Raw genomic sequence first — 22084 nt, forward strand, 5'->3', positions numbered from 1 at the left:
GATGGCAGGAGGAGAACATATTTTAAATCTTTTTATTTTTTCCTTTTTCTATCTCCATACAGGATTTGCAGAACTTGAAGGAAAAAGATCTAACTGTGATAGGAGATGGAGGAACCCCGCTGAGTGAAGGACAAAAAGCCCGGGTCAGCCTCGCCAGGTAAATGGGATTTCAGTTGCCATCCTGCCCCTCCTTCTCCACAGCTCCTAGTGGATGTGAGCACACAGACCCCGCTCACAAGGTGGGCCTGTGTGAAGCAGGGTCTTGGCCCTTTCCCTGGGCTTGTGGAAGGAACCTGGAGTTGTTGGACACCATCGTGATTCAAGAGATGAGACCCAGGCAGCGTGAAGTGTCCTCTCCTGACGTCTCTCTACGTTTTCTAGAGCCGTGTATCAGGACGCAGACATCTACCTCCTGGACGATCCGCTCAGCGCAGTGGACCCAAGAGTCAGCAGGCACTTGTTTGAACAGTGAGTTTGCTCCTGTTTTCTATCATCTCTGCTTTCCGGGAACCCTGTAGAGATCAGGGAAGAGAGCTCAGGAAAGCCTTTGTGCTCCAGGAGACTCAGCTCACTCTGTCCTGGTGTCCCTCCCTTCCCTCCGCAGAAGATCTATGATAGAGAAATTTTGCATCATGATGAGGTCAGGACAGGAAAATACAGCAGTTGCTTCCAGTGTGTGTAGGACAGTGGGGGTCCATGCTTTAGGGAGTGAAGGATACATGGAAAATTCCTCCGTTACTTGCACTTGATGGATCCAGACATTGTGGATGGATCCAGACTCCAGGGATAAGAAGGATGATGTAAAGTTTTTAAATCAGAGAGTAAGACTTGGTAACCTGGTAATTGGCTGCCAATTCTTTTCCTTTGTCATTTGCTGAAGGCACATTAGAAGTGAATTTTTCAGTACAGACATAGGGCTTCCGTGGAAAGACCCTGTTGGTTTATGCTTATTATTCTGTTGGTTTAGAAATACTCAGTAAAGTATTTACAGATGATTTAGAATTTACAGATTATTTATTCCACATCTGAGTATGGCTCAATTATTTAACAGTTCTTCATGAATGCTTACTAAAATTAATACTTAGACCCACATGTAGGGTTAACTTGAATTTGAAACTCAGTATCTAGAATCTTTCTGAAGTCCTGACTCTTACTTTGTGTTTCTGGAATTTGTTGTCAGTGGCTCTTTCTTGGCCACAGAACTCCTGGAGAACAGTTCTGTTGCTTCTCTGTCCTAACACATGCTGACTGAGGCCTCTGGTGGAGTCTAGACTGGCGTCTTTGAAAGTCTCATGAATTCGCTTTTTCTGAAGCAGCCTCCACATCTACCCCATGGTTAGTTCCCTTGCTGTTGTTCACCTTGTTAAAGACAATGAGCCTTCCAGCTGCATATCAGCACCCTGCTGTGTGCACTGAGATCGATACCCTTACAGGTGTTCCTGCACAAAACCTCTTACTTTACAAGGAGGATGGTGAGCCAGGAGAGGGGAAGGACCCACACTGGGCAGGATAAGGGAGACTAGGACACAGCTCTCATTCCTGCCACTAAGGAACCTGTCTCTGTGTGGAGCTTGTTAAGACAGATGCCTGGGGAAAGCTCAGCAGAGTCAAGGTTTTGATACAGGATAGTAAATGCTAAGTGAAGTGTCAGCTGGAGGCTTTCACTGAAGTTGAAAAGCTCCCTGTGCCTGGGTGGGAAGTGTCCTAGGGGCCTGTAGGCTGGGCAGGTGTGTGGAAGCTGAGAAGAGGACCCAGTTCCTTTGCTGAAGGAAAAGTAGAAGCTCAGGTGTGGAGGGAGGAGAAAGCAGGTCCGTGAGGAGAACAGCAGGTATGTCCTGTCTGAAGGAGGTGGGGTGTTTGGCAGAGAGAAGCTATTTGGAAATTCTCGCTGTCAGGTTGTGTTACTTTGCTGGGGCTGTCTGTCCAGGCTGCTCTAACAGGAGACCATAGCCTGGGCAGCTTATAAAAGACAGAAATTTATATCTCAGGGTTCTGGAGGCTGGAAAAGTCCAAGGTTGAGGGTGCTGAGAGATTCAGTGTCTGGTGAGGGCACGATTCCCGTCCTTCACATGGGGAAGGGGTGAGGGAGCCCTGTGGGTCCCCTTTATAAGGTCACTAATCTCTTTCATGTGGGCTTCACCCTCATGACCTGTCACCTCCCAATGGCTACACTTCTAATACACAGTGGGAACTAGGTTTCAATATATGAATTTTGAGGACAAAAACGTTCAGTCTATAGCAAGTTGTCACAGGTGGGGTGCTTAAAGAACAGAATTCATTTTCTCACAGTCCTTGAGGCTGGAAGTTGGCCGTGTGGGCAGGTTTGGTTTCTGCTGAAAACGCTGTCCTTGGCTGCTGGTAGCGTCTGCCTTGCTGTGTCCTCACAAGATCTTCTGTCCATGTGCACCCCTGTCTCTGTCCTTTAAAAAAATTATTAAAATATAATTGATTTCTGTTATTGTGTTAATTTCTTTGTATGGCAAAGTTACTCAGTTATATACATACATACATTCTTTTTAATATTCTTTTCTGCCGGGGTCCAGCCCCGGCTGATCCAGGGTATTCGAAGCGGGGACGGTGTCCGCGACCTATTTATTTAAATATTTTATCAAAGATATAAAGAGTAATAGGATGAGGATAGCTCAGTAGGAAAATTCAGTGGAGAAAAGAGGCTGAGTAGCTTGGTTTACACGGGAGACCAATAAAACTTCAAGACAAGAAGTTTGCACCACTTACATAGGCCGCAGGCGTCCTTCCGTTCTCCCGAAGGAGAGGAGACACTGAGGCCTCCCCGGTCAGATCTTAGAAGCCCAGGCATAATTAGTCAGCATGGCGGGTTCCGCGCTCCAGATGGAGACTCAGCCAGAGTGAGAGAGAGAGCGACATGGGGAGACCAGTATTTCGAGAAAGTGATCCCAATTCTTTATTTTCCATGGTCTACTTTTATACACTGAGATGTTATGCAAGAGTCACGCGGGGTCAGCAGTCCTGACTTTTATCAAAGACAGGTGCTTCATACAAATGTATACAGAGGTCTTAGGGGTGTTACATCATCTTCTGGCCAGGGGGGCCTGCTGACAATTTATGACCCTCTCCTTGTGACAACAGTCAGTCAACAACCAGGACACTTATTTCTCCAGGGGTGATTATTCTTAAAACAGACACCACCCAAATAAAGTTACATTCCTATAGGGTGACGGTGTAGTGGGTTTTAGTTAAGGAAAGAATTTACTTAGCCTAAGGTCTAACGTGATTAATATCAAAGGTTAATACTTATTTCTTCTATATACTCATTAATGCGTGTAAGGGCAGGGGATGTGGAGACTTAGCAACAAACATTGGCTCAACAAATGAAAAACCCTTCACCAATACAATTTCTAATCAGCCCATTATACTTATACTAATAGTTTTCTAACTTTTCTAAGGAACCTGTTTTTAGAAGGTTTAAAGCATCTCATGCCTCTCATGGTTGGGAGGCTGTGAGCAATCACATGTGGCCGGACAAGTCTGTCAGGCAGGCTAGAGAACCTTCAGAGGAGTTTGTAGGTTGAAACACTCCTATCACGCCCAGGAATTATTATTAACTGGAGCTCTAAGCTAATTCCTTCTCCAAAAGAGGTGGTGGGGGACAGCCCCCCGTAAAGTCAGAGGTGTAGGTGAGAGCACAAAGTAGTAAAGTAGGCAAGCTCTGGTTACGGGGGTAGATGCTCAAGGATTTCCAGGGGGACTCCTGAGGCTTGATCCCGCCTTTGTGTATGTCGAGCCTCCTTCCTCATGACCTTTGCCATGGGTGGAGTACCTCACTCTGGCCCCCAACACTTTTCCATTATGGTTTATCTCAATATCAAATATAGCTCACTACACTATATGGTAGGACCTTGTTGTTTATCCATTCTACACATAATACTTCGCATTCTGCTAACCCCAAATTCTTAGTCCATCCCCCACACCCCTACTGCTCATGCAACCATAAGTCTGTTCACTATGTCTGTGAGTCTGTTTCTGTTTTGTCAATAGGTTCATTATTGCCATATTTTAGATTCTACATGTAAGTGATATCATATGATATTTGTCTTTCTCTTTCTGACTTACTTCACTTAGTATGATAACCTCCAGGTACATCCATGTTTCTGCAACAGGCATTCTTTTTCCTTTTTTTTTTATGGCTGTGTAGTATTACATCATCTCCATGTACCAACCATTCATCTGTCGGTGGACGTTACGTTGTTTCCATGTTTGGCTATTGTGAATAGTGCTGCTATGAATATAGGGATACATGTCTTTTTGGTGTATGGTTTTGTGCATATATATGCCCAGGAGTGGGATTACTGGAATATAAGGTAATTCTACTTTTAGTTTTCTGAGGATCCTCCATGCTGTTTTCTACAGTACCTGAAGCAATTTTAATTCCCAGCACTAGTGTAGGAGGGCTCCCTTTTCTCCACACTCTCTCAGCCATTGTTATTTTAGTGTTGACCATTCTAACTGGTGTGAGGTGATGCCTCATTGTAGTTTTGATTTGCATTTCTCTGATAATTCACAACAGTGAGCTCCTTTACATGTGCCTATTGGCCATCTGTATGTGTCCTTTGGAAAAGTGTCTATTTAGTACTTCTGCCCATTTTTTGATCAGATTTTGTTGTTGTTCAGTTGTATGAGCTGTTTGTATATTTTATAAATTAAGCTCTTGTTGGTCACATCGTTTGCAAATATTTTTTCCCAGTCTATAGGTTGTCTTTTCATTGTGTTTATGGTTTCCTTTGGTGTGCAAAATCTTGTAAATTTGATTAGGTCCTATTTATTTATTTTTTTAATTAAAAAAAATAATTACTTGTGGCTGTACTGCGTCTTTGTTGCTGTGATGGTTTTTCTCTCTTTGTGACAAGTAGGACTATTCTCAAGTTGTGGTGTGTGGACTTCTCATTGAGATGGCTTCTCCTGTTGCAGAGCGTAGGGTCTAGGATGTGTGGGCTCAGTGGTTCCGGCTCCTAGGCTCCAGAGCTCAGGCTCAGTAGTTGTGGTGCACGGGTTTTGTTGCTCTGTGCATGCGGGGTCTTCTGGGATCAGGAATGGATCCTGTGTCTCCTGCACTGACAGGTGGATTCTTTAGCACTGAGCCACCAGGGCAGCCGCCTTTTGTATATTTTTGTTTATATTTCTATTGCCTTAGAAGACTGACCTAAGAAAACATTGGTATAATTTATGTCAGAGAATATTTTGCCTTTAGTCTCTTCTAGGAGTTTTATGGTGTCACATCTTATGATTAAGTCTTTAAGCCATTTGTAGTTTATTTTATGCATGGTGAGAGGGTGTGTTCTAACTTCATTGATTTACATGCCTGTGTTTCTGTCCTTATGTCTTAGTCTCCTCTTCATCTAAGCACACCAGTCAGATCAGATTAGGTGCAGTGTCTTTAAGGGTAGTGATTACTTCTTTACAGTCCCTGTCACCAAATTCTAAGGTGCTAATAACTAACGTGACATGTGAATTTGAGAGGAACATGGTTGGTGTAGAGCAGGCCTAGGATAGCAAAGTAAAAAGACTTCAGCAGAGTCAGTAGGTATGTGAGGAGCTCTGAGCTCTGGACACAAGGAACTGGGATTCCACATCCACTAACGGGATTGTTAGACTTTGGCAGAAACTGCCCAAATGTAAGATGTGCTTAGGGTTGGGGTGATGAAAGAGTTGTGATGATGGCTGCAGAACAATGTGAATGTACTTTATGCCAATATATGGCTATATGATTAAAATGGTAAATTTCATGTTCGGTATATTGTAACACACATACACACAAACCTGCATAGTAGCACTGAATCTTTGAGAACATGAGAGAACAGGGCAGATGACACGTGGCATGGTCTCCAGCTCTGATCTGATCCCCACTTTCCAACCCTCTCCTGTTCATGACTTGATGAGTTTTCCCTTAGAGAAGTGCCTGTGTCTTGTCATGAGTTCAGTGACAGGAGCTAGTGCTGTGACAGGGATTCCCCACCCCCAACCTCCTGGAGTCATGAGTATCTCAGCCTCCTTGTTCCAAGTACCCCACCCTGAACTCACAAATGTGTGTTACTCCATCTTGTGTGCATCTGCACATGTTCTCCATCAATGTAGGAACAGATTCTACTGGTCATGGCATCCATGTCACAGGGAGAGGAGAGCAAGGCATTTTGGTGCCACGTACAGTGTGCTGATCACAGAAGTTCTGTTGAATTCTTTTTCAAACACAGGAGATATTTATAAAATCCTCTCAAATATTTTGTGTGTACCACTTTGGATATATACTTGATAGAAGGAAGCTTAAGACTATTGTTCGTAATCAGAACCACACATTCTCTAGGGAAACTTAAAGCAGAGATTGTGAAAGCAATTTAGGAAACCACTCAGCAGCAACTGGAGTGTATTCTCAAGTTAGAGAAGCAGATGGAACAATATGCTGTGAGAGATGGTGGTCGTGTGGAAGCTGGGTCATGGGGAGGGTTTTGTATTAAAAGTGAATGAGTCACACTTGTACTTGTTGTTAACAGTTTCCTTCAGTCATGAATTTATATCCAAGGTTATTCAGGTTCATGACTTTTACAGCTTTATGCTGTGAACACAGTGGATTCTATCAGCTACAGAAGGTGAGGGCCTTACGTGAACTGATGCAGTCTTACCTGTGTCCAGCCACGGATCCCATCCTGGTTTAGCCCCACATCACCAGAACCCTGCCTCCTGCATCATCAGCTCTTGGGGTCTGTCCTGATCAGACTCCCACACTCCTGTCTACACAGTTCACCATTCTGTCTACACAGCTCACCCTCTTGCTCCAGTCCTTCACGGACATACCCCCCATCCCGCCCCCCACCCCATTCAGAAAGCAGCTCCAGGTCCTCAAACAGGCTTCTTTGCCATCTTCCCCCATCAGCCTTTCCAGCTCGCCCCCACACCCACTCGGTATCCAGCTATGCTGGCTCTGTGGGGGTCCTTTATCACCCCTCTCTGTACACACTAGTCCCTCTGTCCAGAGCCAAGGAGCAGTGCCCCAGGACACAAAAGGAAGGTGGAAGATGGAATCTGCTGTTCCCTCCTGCTCCTCCAGGGGGCGCCCGTGCCCTCTGTCTCCCCTCAGCCCTCAGTGGGTGCGCTTGATCATTTATGAGTCCCCCTGCCACCAATCGGAGAAGGCAATGGCACCCCACTCCAGTACTCTTGCCTGGAAAATCCCATGGACAGAGGAGCCTGGAAGGCTGCAGTCCATGGGGTCAGACACAACTGAGCGACTTCACTTTCACTTTTCACTTTCATGCATTGGAGAAGGAAATGGCAACCGACTCCAGTGTTCTTGCCTGGAGAATCCCAGGGACGGGGGAGCCTGGTGGGCTGCCGTCTATGCGGTCGCACAGAGTCGGACACGACTGAAGCAACTTAGCAGCAGCAGCTGCCACCCATAAACTATGAATGCAGGAAGGTGCCTCAGCCCAGCATCTTCTGTCCCAGGAACCCTGCACCTGCTGTGCCTTCTTCCAGGATGTTTCCCTAGATAGTCTCAGGGCTCCCGAGTCTCCACATCTAAGATAGCAACCCCTCCTTGTTTTTCCCTCAGAGCACAGGTCACAGCCCAGTAGCACATTTTCTATACTTCTTCAATGTATCCTCTACACAGTGCAGAGTATTGTCTTCTGTCTTGACCTGTGGATGGATCCTCAGCACTTAGGACAATGCCTGGCTCCTCAACAAACTGCTGATTGAATGAATGGAAGTGGGCACTCTGTCTGTCTTATTTGTATTGCCTCCACCATGGGATGTGTCCCCTTTTAATACAGCCCTTATATAGGATTATATGTGGGATCATAGAATTAACACAGCCTTTATATAGGAATAACTGTTATACAACTGGTTGCTGACTCAATCATTTCTATGGCATGACTTGGAAATCTTTAAAAACTTGGAAAAGAGTGTATTTTTCTAGTGACTTCGATGAAAGAATTATTTAGGAAAAGTTCCCAGCCATCGACTGATCACTTCATTGTAATTATTTGTATTACCTTATCCGTGATGGAATGTTAGGAAGAAAACATCTTAAAACTTTTGGGTTGATTCATCTTGGATGTAACACCCCATCAGATTTGATTAACATCCACCTTTAGGGACTATTGGCAGGCAATTATGAATTAAGGTGAAAAAATTCTGTTTAAAAGCTTTAGTTCTAAGTTGAAAAGGTGTTAACCGAGAAACTTAGGTTGAACGTTGAGCTAGCACATGTCAAAAGGTGAGAATGAATCCTTTTGGACTTAAAGAAACAATGGTGTATGTTTCTACATCCTGGGGTCTTGCTTCTGATCACAGACCCAGTGTCCAAAGTGTCCCCTTAGGACTTTTCTATCCTGAGTACAAAGCACATGACTGTTTGTGGTTATGGTGGAGTGGAGAAGGGGCCTGACCTTTACTGAGTGGATTGTTGGTTTGATTTGTCAGAATGTGTGGATGAGTTGTAATTGACCTTGTTTTGAGATGAAGAAACTGAGGTTGGGTTGCTCGTCTGACGTCAGTTTTGTGAGAGGGACTGAGATGCAGTCTGCTGGCTCCAGACTCTCCATCTGACTCACTCACAGGCTGAGCTGTGGCCCAGGTTCCTGAGATTTGCTCTGCGAGGGGCTGGGGCACCCAGAATACCTGCCTGGAGCCCTGCCTGTGGTCACTGGGGTCCCAGACTCACACATTTGCTTCCCTGGAGGGGTTGTCGACCCTGTGGGATGAGACTACAGCTGAGTCCCTAGAGCTCTACATTTGAAAAGCAGGAGTAGTTTTTTTTTTTTTTTTTTACTGTGGAAAAAATCTAAGGTTAAATACTGAGGTTGTCTTGACTAAGAGAACTGATGGGTCCTCTGAGCCACTGGATGATTTCCACTGTGATTTGGACCATTTGGATTCTGTTCTTTTACTTTCATGTTTGGAAGGTGTTCGGTCCTAATGAAAGAAGACTTGTTTCCTGGATGGAACTGGGAATGTTGTAGAGAGTGATGGAGGCCACGCTGACATTTATTTTATATCTAACATTCTTTGGGAACAAGCGTCTAGCAAATGCACTCTGGCAAAGATTACCAAGAATCTATTAATTTTTTGTTGTAAATATTTGCATCATTAATTATAAATAATCATCTAGAAAGCTAAGAATGTACACATTTTTAAATGACATGAATCCCTCTTCTCCCATTCCCAAATAGCGATAAAATAGTATTTTAGTTTATTCAAGTTTTGAAATCTCAGTATTACTCAGTTGTTTTCCTTTATGAAACATGTAAATAATTGTTAAGCTGAGTTTTAGAGGAAAAGACTTATCTGTTGGTGCCTCCTTCACTGGGCTGATTTTAAGACTTTTTTGTAGCAGTAGAGTCAAATTTGTTGCTGATAAATTTAAGAACCTAGTTGGATTAATTGACTTATGTTTATTTAATTTTTATTATTGATTCGGCATTTAAACTAACGATCTTTGGTTGCTATGTGGTCTTTGTCTCACTGTTTTCAAAATATGTTTTCAGTTTGAGGTACTCCATTAATGTGCTTTTGCTTTCTGTACCTTTTACATTTGTAGGTGTATTCGCCAGGCCTTGAAGGAGAAGATCACAATTTTAGTCACTCATCAGTTGCAATACCTAAAAGATGCAAGTCAGATTCTGATATTGAAAGATGTAAGTAATTTCTAGAAGTCTGTGGAATTGCTAGCCCTCAGATGTGTTGGGGGAAGGCAACAGCAACCCAGTTCAGTAACTCTTGCCTAGAAAATCCCATGGATGGAGGAGCCTGGTAGGCTGCAGTCCGTGGGGTCGCAAAGAGTTGGACACGACTGAGCAACTTCACTTTCACTTTTCACTTTCATACATTGACGAAGGAAATGGCAGCCCACTCTAGTGTTCTTGCCTGGAGAATCCCAGGGACAGTGTAGCCTGGTGGGCTGCCCTCTATGGGGTTGCACAGAGTCAGACACGGTTGAAGCACCTTAGCAGCAGCAGCAGGTGTGTGGAAGGACGGACCTCCTTTCTGGTCATTTTCCTTGGATTCATGGTAAACACCCTCTTCTCCCTCAGTTTTGCATCCCCTTCTTCTCAGAGCTGGTGTTCACACCTTGGAGGATGAACCTAAAGCTCTGTAGAAATGTAACTATTACACTCTAAGCCATATAAACCCTAAAGTGTATAAGAGTGCAACCACAGGATTATTGAATCATCACTGCTCTAATGAAGTTTGTTAAGGATAATGATGCAATTTTATTTAGAACTTTTTATTTTTCTCTTCCATGACTTAAGTCAAAGCATATTACTTACAAATTAGAGATTCTAAGATTTGTTGGTATCCAAGTGATTGTCATACCTAGATTGCCTAAAGATCATATTCCATTAACATCAGAAGTGAGGTTGGGTATCTGAGCACCTGGATCAGAGACGCCCACTCTGCTGGTGTCTCCGATTGCTGGTCTCACTGCCCAGGTCTCTTGTGTGTGCAGCAGGAGGACAAGGCCCTGCCTTCATGGGGCTCCTGTTATGGGGAGGATGTGACAAAGAGGGTGACTTCCTAGCTGTCTCCTTGAGGAGCTGATGCCTCCTGGGGTCTGAGTGACATCAAGGTGGGGACCACACAGTCACCTGGGGGAGGGAATCTGAGGCAGGGGGTCCTAAGGAAGGAGCTGACCTGGCACGTTGGAGGAACTACAGGAAGACCAGCATGTCTGAAGAGAGTGAGCAGAGGATGTGGAGGAGCTGGTCTCCGAGCAATGGCCAGGGGACCGAAAGTGGCATGGAAGTCTTGGATGGTCCAGAGCAGAAGAGGGATGTGGTCTGATATCAAATTTGAGAGATTTCTCTGATGGTCACTGGAGGGGTGACAGCAGAAGCAATTCCAGGTCTTAGTAAAGCTGAGAAGACAGAAGTGTGGGCTCAGGCTAAAGTATCAGCTTCTAGAGCTGCTGTAACCAAGTACTGCAAACTGGGTGACTTAAAACAGCAGATTATCGTCTCCCTGCTCTGGAGGCTACAGGTCCCAAATCCAGGTGCTGACAAGGCTGTGCTCTCCCTGAAGGCTCCAGAGAAGAATCTTTCCTTCCAGCCTCTGGTGTTTGCTGGCCTTCCTTGGTGTTCCTTGGCTTCCAACTGCAGCACTGTGGTTTCTGCCTCTGATGCCACTTGGCCATTGTCCCCGTGTCTGAGTCCCTTCTCATAGCAGAGGGGAGATGGCTGCCCCCTTGTCCCTTGGGATTGTCAATGCTTGGCTGCTGAGTGAAATTCTGTCTTTGTATTTCTAGTCATTTCATTGTGCATATTACAGATAAAGTAGTGAGTGGTGATTTCATTAAAGAGGTATGTGAATTTTGCCTCCCAAGTGGAACAAGACACAATATATCCTGCATAATTTTCTAGTTCTGCAGTATCAGACAGTACCCAGATGCTTCACTGGGTTTCTTCCAGTGGTTCACCTCAGGACATAGGGTGAGAGGGGTCCTAGCTAGGGTCCTGGGCCATCTTCTTCCACCTAACCTGCATTAACCTGAGTTGCTCTCATTTGATGAGTTTTGCATCCTGAGAATTTTTTCCCTAATGTTTTGTTTGCCACTGAATGATCACCTGCATCTCGTTTCAGGGTCAGAAGTAGTGAAACATCTGCACATTATTTTGACTTTGTAAGGGAGGGAAACTGCAAGGATGTGTCCCACGTGTTCAAAGAACATGATTAGATTGGCTGTAGTTTAAGCAGCTGCCTGATTGGGGAAGCCTGGTTGGTTGCTTGTGGTCAGTTGGTGCGAAGTTTTCTCTTGGATCTGTGTGCACTGATTGTGGCTTAGGTTTTGGTTTGCGGGCACAGACTGTCAAGGCATTAGAGCCATCCCAGCCTCATGGCCTCTTTGTTTAATGATTTTAACAGATGGAATATTGAATTTTCATTTGGGAACTTCCTTGATCCTTCTGTCTCTCTAATGCACTCTAAGTCCTCCAGACAGTTGTAAAGACTATGAATATGCAGTTTATGGGTTCTCTGTTCAAGTTTGGTTCCTACATGTCCTGTCCCAGCTGGGCACATGATACTGTGACAGTGACGGTGGCCAGTGAAATTTGATGAGCGACTCTTACCTATGCAGATGTGCTTGTGCCCACCTCTGTGTCAATAACTTTCTTTTCTGGAATACTCTGCCCAGCGTTTTTGTTTTGTTTTGTTTTTAATTTTGCTTGTCATGTGAGGTTTCTCTGAGTTCTCTTGTTGTCTCTAGAGACTGTGCTGATCCTCCCAGCAACTTCTGTACTTCTTGCTTCCCTAAATGCCCAAGGTAGTTATGTGAATGGCCTCCATTTTTAACCTACAAGCACACATTTCTTTCAAATAACCCAATACTTAACACAGGGTTTGGCAGAGAACAGAATGCTTAGTTCTGTTTGAGTTGGCTAGATTTCTCAACAAGAATTCTAGACCCAGGAATCTTTTATTTTCTTCAAAAATCATAATTTAAGGCCAGATAACTTTTCTTGATTAGTATTTCAGTTGGTTTAATATTATTGAGGCTTCCCGGGTGGCTCAGATGGTAAAGAATCTGCCTGCAATGTGGGACACCCGGCTTCAATCCCTGCTGCTGCTGCTAAGTTGCTGTGTCTGACTCTGTGCGACCCCATAGACGGCAGCCTACTAGGCTCCGCCATCCCTGGAATTCTCCAGGCAAGAACACTGGAGTGGGTTGCCATTTCCTTCTCCAATGCATGAAAGTGAAAAGTGAAAGGGAAGTCACTCAGTCGTGTCTGACTCTTAGCGACCCCATGGTTTGCAGCCTACCAGGCTCCTCCGTCCATGGGATTTTCCAGGCAAGAGTACTGGAGTGGGGTGCCATTGCCTTCTCCAGCTTCAGTCCCTGGGTCAGGAAAATCCCTGGAGAAAGGAATGGCAACCCACTCCAGTATTATTGCCTGGAGAATCCCATGGACAGTGGAGCCTAGCAGGCTACAGTCCATGGGGTTGAAACAAATCAGACACAACTGAGCAGCTAACAATATTATCAAATGTAAATTAATTCCTCTCAATTTTTTTTTTTTTAAATTTTAGGATAAAACAGTGGAAAGGGGGACTTACTCTGAGTTCCTGAAATCTGGGGTAGATATCTTTTCCCCTTTTGAGAAGGGAAATAAGCAGCCTGCATCATCTCCAGTTCTAGGAACTCCTACTCTGATGTCTGAGTCTTTGGTTCAGTCTCTGCCATCTCCCAGACCCTCCTTAAAAGATGCAGCTCCAGAAGACCAAGATGTGAGTTTCTATCCTGCAGGATGCCTAAGTCTGTCTGCTCTTGGTGGCCTCATGGACCATCAGTCTGCTCTGCTCATGACATGTTTATTTGTCCCAAAGTAGGCCCTAAGGTTCCCAAAGTCTTATTCCATGGAATGGATAGAAGAACATGAAAGGAGCAAGCCTGCTTGGAGTTCCCCTTTGGGTGTAGGTTAGAGAATCTTATGGGGACCAGGAGTGGGTGCACTGCTGTGAATTTCTGGGTTCTTGTGGCTCACACTGAAATAAGAACTCTTCAATTTACCATAGTTACATCCTACTTGCTCTGGTGGCCCCTGGGTTCCCTTATGCATCCAGAGGCTTAATGTGAAGACACCCTTAGATGAGGCCTCCTGTAATCACATTAAATCAGCTTCTTTTCCTATATGCTGGAATGTCTGGCACTGCAGGTGACTGATGGTAGTATTTTGCCCTATTGTCAGAGGTAACATGTGCAAAGGACCTGACACATGGTAGACACTTTGGAGTTATTTTCCATCTTCACCTTTCTTACCAGTCAAGACCAAGAACCACATCTTACCCACCTTGAATCCCAGTGGCCAGCATAGTGCTGCAGACATCCTAGCCTCCTGTGACTGTATAATGCATTTTAAGTCCTCCAGACAGAAATGCAGAAGTGTACTAGATCTTCCTTAAAAACATACACAGATATTTCTCAATATCCAAACCCAGGAGCCTGGAGAATTCTGATAAGCATTCAGATTAGTCATTTGGTGTCTAAACTTAGGAATCACTCTCTGAAGTTTAATAACCAAATAGACTCAGATCAAAAGTCCCCCTGCTATCCAGATTCTCATGACTCTAACCCACTGTGTGAACTCAGTTTACTACATTTGTCTAGTACTTTGAGCCCCAACTACGTTTAAACTTTCTATCATTGAGTGATACAAGTCATCTAGAGAGATACATTAATTCCATATTATTTTACATATTATTTTAGAACAAAATTCTGCATTTGTCCTTGAATCAGGTAGGCTGTACTTGTGCTGACAGTCATGATTGACTTTAAGCAAAGTCATCCAGCAGTGCATAATCTTGTGCAAATGATGTTTCCTTATTTCTAATAGATTCCTAGTAGTGGGATAGCTGGGTAAACACCTATGTGGTTTGGCCAGATATTCCCACACCCTTCTTCATAGGAGATGGACCATCTTGTTCTCCTACCAGTGTGTTAGATATGTCTTTGTTTCCCACAGCTTTGCAGTGATGCCATTGTTGAATTCTTGAAATGTGGAGTTCATCATTTAAAATTTCATCTCTCACTGCCATTTTTCCCTTCCAGATTGAGAATATACAGGTTACACTACCTCTAGAGGACTATTTGGAAGGAAAAGTTGGTTTTAAGACCTATAAGAGTTACTTCACAGCCGGTGCTGGCTGGCCTGTCATCACCTTCCTTATTCTAGTAAACATCGCAGCTCAGGTACGTAAGGGCGTTTATTTTGGTTTGTGTACTCAGATTGATAGTTACATCCTATTTATACTGTATTTATTTTATAATTATTTTTAGATATGTGTATTAAGAGATTTATTTTGCAAAACCAGCTGAGGTTGTGCATTCTAGCTGGGTGAATCTGAAATCAGGAAGACAGGTCTGCAGGCTAGAAACTCAGGCAGGAGCTGACCCTGTTGACTTGAGGCAGAATTTCTTCCTCCCCCTGGAAGCCTCAGGTATTGCTCTCCAGGCCGTTGTCTGACTAAACAAGGCTGCCACAAAAGTTATTACTCCATCTTTCAGTCTACTTGGATTTGTATTGAAATACATTAATGAAGAGCTGACTCATTTGAAAAGATCCTGATGTTGGGAAAGATTGAGGGCAGGAGGAGAAGGGGACAACAGAGGATGAGATCATTAGATGGCATTACCGACTCAATGTACATGGGTTTGGGTCAACTCTGGGAGTTGGTGATGGATAAGGAGGCCTGGCATGCTTCGGTTAATGGGGTTGCAAAGAGTCAGATATAACTGAGTGACTGAACTGACTGACGTTACATGTGGGGAGCAGTGACTTCTGGGGAAAAGGGGATCTCTTTTAAAGATATTAAAATGTATTATGCCCTCCCCTGACCTGTGGTCATCTGGGGTGTGGGGCTTGGTGCAGACCTGAGCCGGAAGGACCGTCTCTGTGTTCTGGAGCCTTTCTATCCCCCATGCTAGTGAGCAGGGTGTGAGGGCTCAGTAAGGTCAGTGTGTGAATGATTGCTGTTTCCTGTTCCAGGTTGCCTACATCCTGCAGGACTGGTGGCTTGCATTCTGGTGAGTGATTCCTGGTCTGACCCAAAGTGATGAGAAATTGGGCCGGGTGGAGCTTGTTTAACCTCCACTTACGACCATCCAGTAATTTCCTTGGAGAAAAAGTAAACTTCTTGCGGGTGGAGTGTGATCACCTCGTGGTGGTCTCTCCCCATGTTCGTCTCTTTAACAGCTTCTTCAGAGACAGTATAGTTCTTTTTTTGTTTTTGAACTTTTTGTTTTGTATTGGAGTATAGCCAGTCAACAATGTTGTGATAGTTTCAGGTGAACAGTGAAGGTACTCAGCCATACGTATGCATGTATCCATTCTACCCCAAGTCCCCCTCCTATCCAGGCTGCCACATAACATTGAGAGAGTTCCATGTGCTATGCAATAAATTCTTGTTGGTTATCTATTTTAAATATAGTGTGTGCATGGCCATCACAAACTCCCAAACTATCACTTCCCCTTCAGCAACCATAAGTTCATTTTCTAAGTCTCTCTTCACAGACAGTTTTGAGAACTGAAAATCATCATTCAGATTTTTAAAAGGGAGACACACAGAGGGTCTTGTGATCTGGGAAAGACTTTCCAGCATGAAACATGTTTCTCAAATTGAGGTATTTTTTTTTTTTTACGTTTGTGTAAATTCTATGTTTATGTATAGTGTAATATTTTTTCTTCTCTGTTCCATAGGGCGAATGTACAAAGTGACCTATATTCTGGGGCATTAATAAAAGAAGATGTAGATACGATGATCATTCTGAACTGGTGCTTAAGAGTTTATTCAGGTAAAGTTGACTCATCTGCTCTATTATATCAGAGTTAAGGTACTTACAATGAGTCTGTGAACAATGAGGGCTTCCAGAGTAATTTAGTGATGTTTTAACAGATTAACTGTCTGAGTTGCATTTACTCTGAGAATTGATTAGAATAATTATTTTAAAGATCTACTAGAAGAAAAGGGGTTGAAGGAAGACTTAATTTACTCTGTACTGGATGTTGGTAGTTAAACCAGGATTGCACATTCAGCAAGTCAGCCACTGGAAATACGTGGCAATTGTTTATTCTAATACGTTGTTTTAGCTAATTCTGATATTGTTATATGGATGGGCAAGGGGATTAGAAATGGATCCTCACCCTGTGGTTCATGTTGTTCCAATTCTGTCCAAATAAGCCTTGGCTTTTATTGATCTTAGATGAAAATCTCTGGCAGCATGGGCCCCAAATAAAAGCATTATTGCCTCCCAGGTATGCTTATTTCCCTTCACCACACTGCTCATCTCCTGGGCTTCACTAATTACTTGAGAAGCTAAGCAGGGGGAATCCAGGGTCTGGGATTAGATTCCCTCTCTTTCTTACCTTGAGATTACAAGTTATCTCCTTCTAAACTGTGTGATTATTTTAACATTTGGCTTTCCAGACTAATATTAACAGGAATGTCTCTATTCACAAGGATGGTTTAGAATATATATAGCATTAAATACTATTTAATGCATGTGTTCACCTAAAATTTTAAATATATTATTTATCCATTCATCTGTTGATAGACATTTAGATTGCTTCCATGTCCTGGCTATTGTAAATAGTGCGGCTATGAACATTGGGTTCATGTGTCTTTTTGAAATATGGTTTTCTCAGGGTACCCATGTAATAGGATTGCTGGGTCATCAGATCAGTTCAGTTGCTCAGTCGTGTCTAACTCTTTGCAACCCCATAGACTGGAGCACTCCAGCCCTTCCTGTCCATCACCAACTCTAGGGGTTTACCCAAAATCATGTCCATTGATTCCGTGATGCCATCCAACCATCTCATCTTCTATTGGTGTCCCCTTCTCCTCCCACCTTCAATCTTTCCCAGCATCAGGGTCTCTTCAAATGAGTCAGTACGTTGCATAAGATGGCCAAAGTATGGGGGTTTCAGCTTCAACGTCAGTCCTTCCAATGAACACTCAGGAGTGATTTCCTTTAGGATGGACTGGTTGGATCTCCTTGCAATCCAAGAGACTCTCAAGAGTCTTTTCCAACACTACAGGTCAAAAGCATCAATTCTTCAGTGTTTAGCTTTCTTTATAGTCAAACTCTCACATCCATACATGACTACTGGAAAAACCATAGCCTTAACTAGACAGACCTGTGTTGACAAAGTAACGTCTCTGCTTTTTAATATGTTGTCTAGGTTGGTCATAATGTTCCTTCCAAGGAGTAAGTGTCTTTTAATTTCATGGCTGCAGTCACCATCTGCAGTGATTTTGGAGCCCCCAAAAAATAAAGTCAGTTACTATTTCCACTGTTTCCCCATCTATATGCCATGAAGTGATGGGTCTGGATGCCATGATCTTAGTTTTCTGAATATTGAGCTTTAAGCCAACTTTTTCACTCTCTTCTTTCACTTTCATCAAGAGGCTGTTTGTTTCTTCTTCACTTTCTGCCATTAGGGTGGTATCATCTGCATATCTGACGTTTTTTATATGTTCTCCCAGCAATTGATTCCAGTTTGTGCTTCCTCCAGCCCTGCATTTCTCATGATGTACTCTGCATAGAAGTTAAATAAGCAGGGTGACAATATACAGCCTTGACATACTCCTTTTCCATTTTGGAACCAGTCTGTTGTTCCATGTCCAGTTCTAATAGTTGCTTCCTGACCTGTATACAGATTTCTCAAGATGCATGTCAGGTGGTCTGGTATTCCCATCTTTTCCCAAATTTTCCAGTTTGTTGTGATCCACACAGTCAAAGGCTTTGCAATAGTCATTAAAGCAAAAAATAGATGTTTTTATGGAACTATCATGCTTTTTTAATGATCCAGTGGATGTTGGCAATTTGATCTCTGGTTCCTCTGCATTTTCTAAAACCAGCTTGAACATCTGGAAGTTCACAGTTCACGTATTGTTGAAGCCTGGCTTGGAGAATTTTAAGCATTACTTTACTAGCATGGGAGATGAGTGCAATTGTGTTTGGCATTTCTTTCTCTGGGATTGGAATGAAAACTGACCTTTTCCAGTTCTGTGGCCACTACTGAGTTGTCCAAATTTGCTGGCATATTGAGTGCAGCACTTTCACAGCATCATCTTTCAGGATTTGAAATAGTTCAACTGGAATTCCATCACCTCCACTAGCTATGTTTGTAATGATGCTTTCTAAGGCCCACTTGACTTCACATTCCAGGATGTTTGCCTCTACATGAGTGATCACACCATCGTGATCATCTGGGTCGTGAAGATCTTTTTTGTACAGTTCTTCTGTGTATTCTTGCCACCTCTTCTTAATATCTTCTGCTTCTCTTAGGTCAATACCATTTCTGTCCTTTATTGAGCCCATCTTTGCATGAAATTTTCCCTTGGTATCTCTAATTTTCTTGAAGAGATCTCTAGTCTTTCCCATTTTATTGTTTTTCTCTATTTCTTTGACTGATCACTGAGGAAGGCTTTTTATCTCTCCTTGCTATTCTTTGGAACTCTGCATTCAGATGCTTATATCTTCCCTTTTCTCCTTTGATTTTTGTTTCTCTTCTTTGCACAGCTATTTGTAAGGCCTCCTCAGACAGCCATTTTGCTTTGTTGCATTTCTTTTCCATGAGGATGGTCTTGCTCCCTGTCTCCTGTACAATGTCACAAACCTCCATCCAGAGTTCATCAGGCACTCTGTCTATCAGATCTTGTCCCTTAAATCTATTTCCCACTTCCACTGTATGATCGCAAACGATTTGATTTAGGTCATACCTAAATGGTCTAGTGGTTTTTTCTACTTTCTTCAATTTAAGTCTGAATTTGGCAATAAGGTGTTCATGATCTAAGCCACAGTCAGCTCCCAGCCTTGTTTTTGTTGACTCTATAGAGCTTCTACATCTTTGGCTGCAAAGAATATAATCAATCTGATTTTGGTGTTGGGCATCTGGTGATGTTTGCTATGACCAGTGCATTTTCTTGGCAAAACTCTGTTATCTTTGCCCTGCTTCATTCCATATTCCAAGGCCAAATTTGCCTGTTACTCCAGGTGTTTCTTGACTTCCTACTTTTGCATTCCAGTCCCCTGTAATGAAAAGGACATCTTTTTTGGGGTGTTAGTTCTAAAAGGTCCTGTAGGTCTTCATAGAACCGTTCAACTTCAGCTTCTTCAGCATTACTGGTTGGGGCATAGACTTGGATTACTGTGATAGTGAATGGTTTGCCTTGGAAACAAACAGAGATCATTCTGTTGTTTTTGAGATTGCATTCAAGTACTGCATTTTGGAGTCTTTTGCTGACCATGATGGCTACTCCATTTCTTCTGAGGGATTCTTGCCCACAGTAGTAGATATAATGGTAATCTGAGTTAAATTCACCCATTCCAGTCCATTTTAGTTCGCTGATTCCTAGAATGTCGATATTCACGCTTGCCATCTCTTGTTTGACCACTTCCAATTTGCCTTGATTCAGGAACTTGACAATGTCTTATGCAATATTGTTCTTTACAGCATTGGACCTTGCTTACATCAGCAGTCACATACACAACTGAGTATTGTTTTTGCTTTGGCTCCATCCCTTCATTCTTTCTGGAGTTATTTCTCCATTGATCTCCAGTAGCATATTGAACACCTACTGACCTGGGGAGTTCCTGTTTCAGTATCCTATCATTTTGCCTTTTCATACTGTTCATGGGATTCTCAAGGCAAGAATACTGAAGTGGTTTACTGTTCCCTTCTCCAGTGGGCCACATTCTGTGGGAAATAGATGGGGAAACAGTGGAAACAGTGTCAGACTGTATTTTGGGGGGCTCCAAAATCACTGCAGATGGTGACTGCAGCCATGAAATTAAAAGATGCTTACTCCTTGGAAGAAAAGTTATGACCAACAAAGATAGCATATTCAAAAGCAGAGACATTACTTTGCCAACAAAGGTCCGTCTAGTCAAGGCTATGGTTTTTCCAGTGGTCATGTATGGATGTGAGAGTTGGACTGTGAAGAAAGCTGAGCACTGAAGAATTGATGCTTTTGAACTGTGGTGTTGGGGAAGACTCTTGAGACCCTTGAGACCCTTGAGCCCCTTGGTCTGCAAGGAGATCCAACCAGTCCCTTCTGAAGGAGATCAACCCTGGGATTTCTTTGGAAGGAATGATGCTAAAGCTGAAACTCCAGTACTTTGGCCACCTCATGCGAAGAGTTGACTCATTGGAAAAGACTCTGATGCTGGGATGGATTGGGGGCAGGAGGAAAAGGGGACAACAGAGGATGAGATGGCTGGATGACATCACTGACTCAATGGACATGAGTCTGATTGAACTCCGGGAGTTGGTGATGGACAGGGAGGCCTGGTGTGCTGTGATTCATGGGGTCACAAAGAGTTGGACACGACTGAATGACTGAACTGAACTGAATCTGGTGATGTCCATGTGTAGAGTCTTCTCTTGTGTTGTTGAAATAGGTGTTTGCTATGATCAATGTATTCTCTTAGGAAAACTCTATGAGCCTTTGCCCTGCTTTATTCTATACTACAAAGCCAAATTTGCCTGTTACTGCAGGTGTTTCTTGACTTCCTACTTTTGCATTCCAGTCCCCTGTAATGAAAAGGACATCTTTTTTGGATGTTAGCTCTAAAAGGTCTTGTAGGTTTTCATAGAACCATTCAACTTCAGCTTCTTCAGCATTACTGGTTGGGGCATAGACTTGTATTACCATGATATTGAGTGGTTTGCCTTGGAAATGAACAGAGATCTCTCTGTCATTTTTGAGACTGCATCCAAGTACTGCATTTTGGACTCTTTTGTTGACTCTGATGGCTACTCCATTTCTTCTGAGGAATTCTTGCCCACAGTAGTTGATATGGTGGTCATCTGAGTTAAATTCTCCCATTCCAGTCCATTATAGTTCACTGATTCCTAAAATTTCGACATTCACTCTTTCCATCTCCTGTTTGACCACTTCCAATTTACCTTGATTCATGGACCTAATATTCCAGGTTCCTATGCAAAATTGCTCTTTACAGCATTGGACTTTGCTTCCATCACCAGTCACATCCACAACTGGGCTTTGTTTTTTCTTTGACTCCTTCTCTTCATTCTTTCTGGAGTTATTTCTCCACTGATCTTCAGTAGCATGTTGGGCACCTACCGACCTGGGGAGTTCATCTCTCAGTGACCTATCCTTTTGCCTTGCTGGGTCATATGGTAGTTCTATTTTTATTTTTTTAAGGAATCTCCATACTGGAAAAGCAGACTACCTTACCTGCCTTCTGAAAAACCTGTATGCAGATCAAGAAATAACACTTAGAACCAGACATGGAACAATGGATTGGTTCCAAATAGGGAAAGGAATACATCAAGGGTGTATATTGTCATCTTGTTTATTTAATATGTGCAGACTATATCATGTGAAATGCCAGCCTGGATGGCTCACAAGCTGGAATCATGTTTGCCCAGAAAAATAACACCTCAGATATGCAAATGACACCACCCTTAGGTCAGAAAGCAAAGAGGTACTAAGAAGCCTTTTGATGAAGGTGAAAGAGGAGAGTGATAAAGCTGGCTTAAAAGTCAGCATTCAAAAAAATGAACATCATGGTATCCAGTCCCATCACTTC

At 43.2% G+C, this 22084-nt stretch overlaps 1 protein-coding gene across 1 annotated transcript in view; it reads left to right on the plus strand.

Annotated features, from left to right (window-relative positions):
* LOC521568 (ATP-binding cassette sub-family C member 4) overlaps positions 1 to 22084 on the plus strand; it is a 191585-nt gene that overhangs the window by 51920 nt on the left and 117581 nt on the right. The window contains exons 12-18 of the mRNA XM_024989063.2: positions 63 to 157; positions 382 to 468; positions 9572 to 9668; positions 13057 to 13254; positions 14576 to 14716; positions 15513 to 15550; positions 16224 to 16318. Of these exons, the coding sequence (XP_024844831.1) occupies positions 63 to 157; positions 382 to 468; positions 9572 to 9668; positions 13057 to 13254; positions 14576 to 14716; positions 15513 to 15550; positions 16224 to 16318 (751 nt within the window). The remainder of the gene's footprint in view (positions 1 to 62; positions 158 to 381; positions 469 to 9571; positions 9669 to 13056; positions 13255 to 14575; positions 14717 to 15512; positions 15551 to 16223; positions 16319 to 22084) is intronic.

Source organism: Bos taurus, unplaced genomic scaffold, assembly GCF_002263795.3.
Source record: "Bos taurus isolate L1 Dominette 01449 registration number 42190680 breed Hereford unplaced genomic scaffold, ARS-UCD2.0 Leftover_ScbfJmS_1899, whole genome shotgun sequence".
NCBI classification, from domain to species: Eukaryota; Metazoa; Chordata; class Mammalia; order Artiodactyla; family Bovidae; genus Bos; species Bos taurus.